Genomic DNA, 7,840 nt, shown 5'->3' on the forward strand with positions numbered 1-7,840 from the left:
AACCGCATACGTGGTCCAACAAGATCAAATCTTAAAATCCCAATAAAATTGCAGGTCTCACAAATATCCTTTTGGCAGTTTAACTCTCTTTGGAACACGGACGCCGCGTCCGCTGCTGGTTCGTTGTCCCACATTATGTCAATGTCCTAAAGATATTTACAAAGATTGACCTGAAATGTGTGTCGTGGCAAATTGAGGAAGGGGGGAGTGGGCGTTTTTCGACCCCAAATTTTATCAATGATAAAAACAAACCTCAAATTCTCCACGTTTTAATCTACTTTTTGTTTCTAAATAGAACTGTTTTGTGTCTTTAAAATGTTTTTTTTTCTTCGATCTTTAATTTGTAGAAGAAAAAAAAACTTATCTTTTTTTGAAACACACCAAGCACACCTTCAATCAGGATATCTCGACGAAGACGCCACGGTTGAAAGGAGAACTTTAGTAGGGCATAGATCCTCTCCTCTTGGCCCCCCTCTTTCTCACAAACACAATTTTTTTTGTTAGTCTTGCCTGCTCATGACAATGTGATAACTTTTTTATTGGACGATCTTACAAACTCAATCATGTGGTGCCCACTTGTAGATTTTTTTTTAATTTTTTTAGAAGAAACGATAACGATTTTATTTAGAACATTAAGATAGCAAACAATCTTCGAGGAGGGCGTTTGGATTAACTTCGGAGGCTCCTCAAACCATTTGTAGATTCACTTTGAAAAGAAAATGATAGGAAAAGTAGAGGGACATCTTTTGTTTATGTAAATATTTGAAGAATAAAATTGGAAATATGAATAATGGTTGACAAAGCAAGAAAATAAGATGATGCAAATAGAATTTCCTTACACTTTATAATGCTTGAAGATGAAGTATAAGGCATTGAATTGACATAGTTATCGTTAATTACAATACTCCTCGTCGCTTTAATATGATGGAAAATACTTAAAACTTTTCATTTAGGCAGCATAAATGACTCCCAATTCTTAATTAGGACTTAAGGATCTTAGATCATAACACCAACGATTTAAATATAATTCTGATTATCCCTTAAGATCCTATAGTTTTTGTTGACATTTTCGTATTTTCAAATACTCAATACTTTCAAAAAATTTAGTATACTTGACATCCAAATTACTTTGCATCCAAGCAATTCAATGGTTAACAATTGTTCATAATTGAGTTGATTCTGGACTCGAAATCGAAATTCAATTAGGCATTTTAGAATTTCTAGATCCCAAAAATTTCAGTTCAGATTTAAAATTGACTTTCATAGCCCATTATTTTGAAATCGGGGCCCGAACCGAAACTACCCTTACTGTTCACTGCTTTGTAATATATTAATGCATCTTTTGTTTAAAGTTGTCACTTTTATTCTTAATATTCATGTGGGGAAGAGAGAGAATTTGAGATTGTAGGTTTTTTATTTTAATTTTTTTTTTAAATTTAAAACATGCTTTGATGAGATGTGAGTGAAAAAATAAATAAATATTTTTGTTCAAAATTACTTTAATGCGCATAATTTTATTTTTTTTAATATTTCCTTGCATGAAAGAGTATAATAGTAATTTTATTTTTTTTGAACTTTTAGTTAACAAATATTGTTCATTTATACGTAGGATAAATTCACGTTTGAATTGCGGGTACATTTTTTTGGGTATCCGAAGTTTGATCCTATGATATTAAGTATATTTCCCAAAAATAAACTTTGTAGATGGAATATTCCCTAGGCTTCTCAAATCTCTCATGAATTCTTACAATTCTACATTTATTAAAAAACAAAACAAAACAAAATGACTGAGGGAGGTTGGGTGGAAAGAGTCCCACAACAAAATAAACAAGAGAAACACAAGGCTGAATTTTGTTTGGTATGCAAAGCCAAATTTCATTATTTTGTCGTTCTTGTCGACCGTACAATCGACGATCCTCTATATAGAACCTGATTTGCCCACCTCTCTATGGTTCTCAGATTAGATTGACAGGCAGAAACTGAGAGAGAGAGAGAGAGAGAGAGTGCTTTCTTGAAAAGCAGAAGCAGAAGATGGTGTTCTTCTTGGAGCTACCAGTGGAAAAAGGTGATTGCTTTCCGTCGGACTTGCTTATCTTCAATAGAGCTCTGGCCATCTTCAATGGCGTTCTTGCTGCGGTTGCGTTTTTTCAGGTCTGTTTCGAAAACCCTTTTCTTTGTTGTCTGTATTGTTTGTGTTTTCAAGCTCTGTTGAGAATTTCATCACATGGGTTTTGTCTATTTTGTGGATTTTTCCTTGACTGAATCTTGACGCATGTTAAGCGTGAGAAGTGATAATGCATGTTTGTTCCCTGAATCTTGATTTGGATTAAAGAGTTATTTGTGTTTTTGTTGTGCTTTGTTGGGGAGAAAGTGGAGGAAATTTTGGAATTGTTACGATTGGTATTGGATTTGATGTTATAAATTTCCCAATTTCGCACCTTTAGTTTCACCATTTGAAATTCTATGGTGGATTAGGCACCTTTGATAAATGTGCATTGCCGCCCTTTTGCCGAATTACAAGTTTTAGTCTCCTCATTTTTATCTCCAGTTATAGTTGGCAAGAGCTGATTACACATGTATAAGAACCTATTTTTTGTTAGTGCAATTAAGTAGATACTGGTATCTTTTGTTAGTATTTCGAGTTTGTTCATTGAGTATTTCAGAAGTACTACTCTTGTTTGATTACTTTTTTTTTAATTCGTAAGTTGGGAATCACCTTGCATTTTGTTTCTCCAGCTGATCAGAATTCATATGCGCAATCAACAGAGTGGATGGACACGCCAAAAAGTAAGGGCTTCATCTCTTACTCCTAATGTTTACCTTTTTAATTGACTTTAAGAAAAATTTAATGTGATGAGTTGTTCTATTAGCAATTGAAGGCATAAAAAGCGCGTTGTCGTCTGATGTTTTATATCCTACCATATATTGTAGGAATGTTATGAGCACTTTTGTTCAGGATGTGGTTTTGAAAATTGGGTTTTGTACCTTCACGTCAAATATCAATTGGAAATTCTATGGAATCCCCCTCCCACTCCCCTCAGTTTTACCATTTGCATATGATCTGTTCACCTTGTTTCTATGTTATTTAATGTGAAAAATGGTTTTTTATTCTTAAATGTTCTATAATATATATAATATATATATATATATATATATATTATATGTTTTAGTTTTGTGTACTTTTACTCTTTACAGGGACCATTTGACTGAAATGATTACGAATATGCAGGTACTCCACCTCTTGATTGGTTCTTCTAACTTGGGTAAGGCTGATGGTTTATGGTTCAGAGCATCATTCTTCCATTAAATTTGAACAATGGTTCTGAATCAAAGATGGGCTCAACTGGGTCGTGGATTTGTAAAAATACGTCTGTCTTGCAGAGGCTAAAACACCTTCTTTTTTTTCCCATATTATCAACTCTTCAGTTTTCCTTCTAAGCTTTATCAAGTTTTTATTTTCGAATTAATAAATGTAGGGATGCTGTGCCCAGTGGGCATATTAGGTAAAATTTCAGTCTTCAAGTAGAGGATTTTATACTAATCATGTGACTGAATGGGTACAGTACTAAGCAGAACTAACAATGTGCATTCAAATCGAGATTGAAGTGGGTGTACAAGGGATTTCCCATTGTATCAGATTGGTTCTCTCTTGTATTTACATTGATAAATAGAAACATGTCTTTTATGGTATAAATTGGTGTAACCACAATAGTACATGAGTATTGACTTAGAGACATATAGTTATATCTTTTATTCTCATCAGATTCTTTGGTTCTGTTTAAGTTTTCCGCAGTTTTGTTCGAACACTTCAACTCATCAAAACAGTTTCTATTTCAAAACCTTTTGCTTTTGCCTCTCTATCAACTCTACAACACTCTTCATAGTATAAAATCCCAAAGTAGATACTATGGCCATATCACGTCCATCAAGTTATATCTTCACACGTCTTGTTTTGGCAGGTTACTTCATATACTTTACATTTACGCTGGTTGTAACTTGTAAGCAGTGGCGTTGCTGGTCTAATGTCTGTGGATTTATTCTGATGGGTATACTTTTAACTTAGTTGTAATGATTGACAAGCAGCTTCATATGTTTGTTTCTAAAGTTTCTTTATAATTAGTCACTGGTGATTTAATGATGAAAAATTATTGCTACAGCCTACCCGAAAGTTCTGTTTCTCGCAGCCTTTCTTTCACTCCTATCCTTTTGGTAAGTTTTCTTATTCTAGATTAGGCTTTCTCATGTTGTAATTTTAGAGATGGTCTGGTTGATTGAAAAGCATGACAACTTATCTTACCTTTGATCTGTTAAACTTGTTAAGGTTATCTTTATTGTGTCCAATAGGAATATCTATAGAAATTTACCCTCCCATATTCTGCTAATTCAATTCCTTCTATATCAAATGTTAGTGATTTTTTTTATCTCTGTGTCTATATTTGATATTTGGCACTTACTAGATTTCCGTTAAGAAATATCCAGTTTTTCTATTTTAATGCAAATTTCATCTACAACCAATGTCAGTTCTGTATACTTTTACTTTTGGATCTTGACAATTCCTTGACATATATATTTTGTCTTTAACCTCACACGTAAACTGGCTTTTTGTGTCAATTACTCAAATATCAATTTCAGTTTGAAGCATATCACAACATGGTTTATCTTTTATATGTTTGATTACAATCTCTAAAGCTTGTAAAATAAAAATCTATAGTCACAATGTAATTTATAAGGTATACAAATGCTGTTATGGACAATGACTTTGTAGGTTCGACCTTTGCCATCAGGCAAATGATGAAGAGGATGAAGATGATGAAGAGGACAACATCGTGGAGCAGACCTTGTTAGAAAATTCAAAGAATTCATCAAGCACAGATGGTCATTGGGTTTGTTGTTCATTCCAAAGCATTCATGTTGGAAGTCACCAAAAGTTTGTGATTGCGGTATGAGGGATATAATTGTTTTGTTATTAACTTTTTATTTGTCGTGTATAAGTGATGAAACTTCTGCTGAAATATTTTTATCTTGAAACTTCTGCTGGAATATTTTTTTCTCTCGTTCTTCTTGTCAACTAATTTCAGCTGTTTCTCCCGCTAGGTTGTTGTGTTTGTCCTTATTCTGATGATGTCATTTGCTGTGGTAATCTGGATTGGTGCGGGTAAGAACCCCATTGATTCTTCAGCAGTTGCTCAGGTACGGACCACAGTCATTTCTATTCTATATTTATGAGTAACAGATGAGCTCATGTCTTAATAGTCTTTCAGAAATTTTATGGCATGATAACTTATTCTGGGCCATAACATGTTTCAGGAAATTAGGTTCTAAAAAATTAGAATAAAATAGTGTTTAGTCATATCTGGCATTTTGATTCATACAAAAGAGAATTTGGAAGTGCAGCTGGCATTAGTATTTCCTTATTAAGGTCTGGGTCAATAGCTGTTTTTATAGGAAATTGCATAGTCTCGTCTACTTGATCTTTTGATTTAGTACAAGTGAAATAAGTGTCTTTGCATCCCCATATTTGTGTATCGAAGATCAGTCCTTACCTATGGTTGCTTGATCTCTGATATGTGTGAGACACCACCACTTTGTGTATGCTTATTAGTTTATACTTATTGGAATTCTAAGTATTAGTTTTTCGTTTCAATTTTTGGAACATTTTGAGTGAACCATATATTCTTACTATGGTGTGTCGTTATGTATCTATTTGTTTGAATATGGAAAAGTATTATTGGCCAATAACGACAACCATTGTACAGGTATATGAAGACTTTCTCAGTTTTGCCATTCTTTCACTAGGGGGAGCATTAGGTTTCTATGGTGAGCACATGCAACTTTTTTTTTTATGCATCAATTTAGTTTGGAAGGTCACTAAATTTTTTAAGCGTTAAAAGTGCTATATTGGCTTTATAACCGAATTCTTTGATGTGCTGTCTGAAATTTAATTTGCTTTTCTTTCTATATTTCCAGGCATTCTGCTATCTCGTAAGTTAAGGAAAGTACGGTCTGAGAAAGCTTCTTCCGAAATGTGGAAGGTATTAAATGGATTGAAACTTCCTTTTCTTCTATTGCCTTTGATGAAAATGATTCATATTCTTCAAAGTGCACTTACCATTTTTCCTTTGAACATTAAATACTTTGTGTGGCATGCTTAAAAATGTCGTGCAATAATTTTTGCCTAAATTGGCACAATTCCTGTTTGTAATTTTGTAAGTTTTGAAATTTCGCAAACAGGTTGCGAGCTTGGCGGTTACTTCTGTTGTATGCTTTACGTCAAGTGCATTGGTTGCTCTTCTTACACATATTCCTGTAAGTGGGTCATTGGCTAGAGACCTTACTACTCTTTGTGCAGTTCATTTTATTAGTTTACCGTACATAATTTCTTGGTTACTCACTTTAAGATCTTTTCCAGCTATATTGTCAGCGGAGTCTGAAAATCACATATGGCGGAAAAGCACTTGTTTTTCTGATTCTGTACTACTTTATAGGTAATGCTGTGTTCCCTTCTGAGTATTTCTTTCGAATTCACCCATCTTGAATGTGGAAGATACTACATTTGTTCATCAGATAATAATTATCATTAGTTTTTTCACACCCCTTCTTGTTTTTGTTAGGATCTTTGGTGCCCTCGGCTTTTGTGTTGTGGATTGTGAGAGAATTGCCAGCCCCGATAACTAATCGCCAAAGGGAGCAGTCAAGAACAATTACGTTTGTCAGCTATGGTGCAGTGGGGGCACAGCGTCCTCATCAGTGGGCTACAGTAACAAGTTCAAATAATCAGGTCTTTTAGCTACTCTGCTATTCTTCTGAAATGTTATTATTTATGTCTTCTTTTCCGACTTTGACCTTTGTTCCATCAAACTGTGATTGCGTTCATATATTTCTGTTTTGTGTAAAATTATATCGTTTAAAGAGGAAGACGTTAAATGGCTCTCCCCGTTTGCATTGCAGGCATCACGAGCAAGTCCCATATAAGAAAAACTTGTGGATTCGGAACTTCCTTTGGTCTCTGACAACAAAATGCTGGAAATGCGGACTCGCACACGTGCAAATGATTTGAGACCTACAGATTGCAGTGAAACACAAACAAGCAGGAGGATGACCGGTACAAGCATTTATACTACAGATCATGGATGGCTGCGGCTGCTGCCACGGCTCTTTAGCATTTGGTTAATGCACAGAGTTAGACTGCAGGAATGCTACCAGAGGATGCACTTTTGCCAAAGGGATGCTTCCGTCATGTTAAATAATCCTCCTGTGATTCCTTTTGTAAACACCCCATTTACATGTAGATGTAGATGCCTCCCAACTGGATGTTCGTGACGATGTTACGGCGAAAAGAGTATGGATTCTTGGTAGTAACTTGGTACAGAAACCAGAAGAAAAAAAACATAAGAATGCAGAGTTCGTTGCAATGGATTTTAATGGCTCTCTCCCTGGTGCATCGGCGTTGTGATTCTTCGTTTGTATTGAGAAAAGGTAACTCCTTTCGTTGATGAGTGCATAATTCTCTAAAACTGGTTCTAAAACAAATTAATCCCGCGATTTACATGTTAAATTTGTAATGTCTTGAGCTGTAAGCATCTCCTTCAGAGCATGTCCAACGGACCTTCAAAATTAAGGGCAGCAGCCCGTTTGGATCGCCCAGATATGAATTGCCGGACCTTGAACCCCCTGGCAATGGCGACGTCATCAGCCTTGTGATAGAGTGGGGCCCGGCCACGTGCTGAGCCTAGAGCCAAACGACTCCATTTTCTTTGGGCCTCAACTGTTGAATTTCCAACGATAAAAAATATTTAATGAACTTTTGACGTGTCACATGGCACAATCTGATGCATTTGAT

At 35.1% G+C, this 7,840-nt stretch overlaps 1 protein-coding gene across 1 annotated transcript; it reads left to right on the plus strand.

Moving 5' to 3' along the window:
* The first annotated feature begins 1,754 nt into the window (after positions 1-1,754).
* Positions 1,755-7,555, plus strand: CAND3 (tobamovirus multiplication protein). Its single transcript, XM_068446990.2, has 13 exons — positions 1,755-2,151; positions 2,737-2,787; positions 3,230-3,263; positions 3,960-4,046; positions 4,158-4,209; positions 4,766-4,940; positions 5,095-5,190; positions 5,757-5,817; positions 5,968-6,032; positions 6,232-6,306; positions 6,410-6,485; positions 6,612-6,778; positions 6,949-7,555. Exons 1-13 carry the CDS (start codon positions 2,032-2,034, stop codon positions 6,970-6,972), a joined length of 1,083 nt encoding a protein of 360 aa, XP_068303091.2. The 5' UTR covers positions 1,755-2,031; the 3' UTR covers positions 6,973-7,555.
* Positions 7,556-7,840: the final 285 nt, after the last annotated feature.

The sequence above is a fragment of the Pyrus communis genome, chromosome 17, assembly GCF_041283825.1.
Source record: "Pyrus communis isolate YQ-2024b chromosome 17, ASM4128382v1, whole genome shotgun sequence".
Classification (NCBI taxonomy): Eukaryota; Viridiplantae; Streptophyta; class Magnoliopsida; order Rosales; family Rosaceae; genus Pyrus; species Pyrus communis.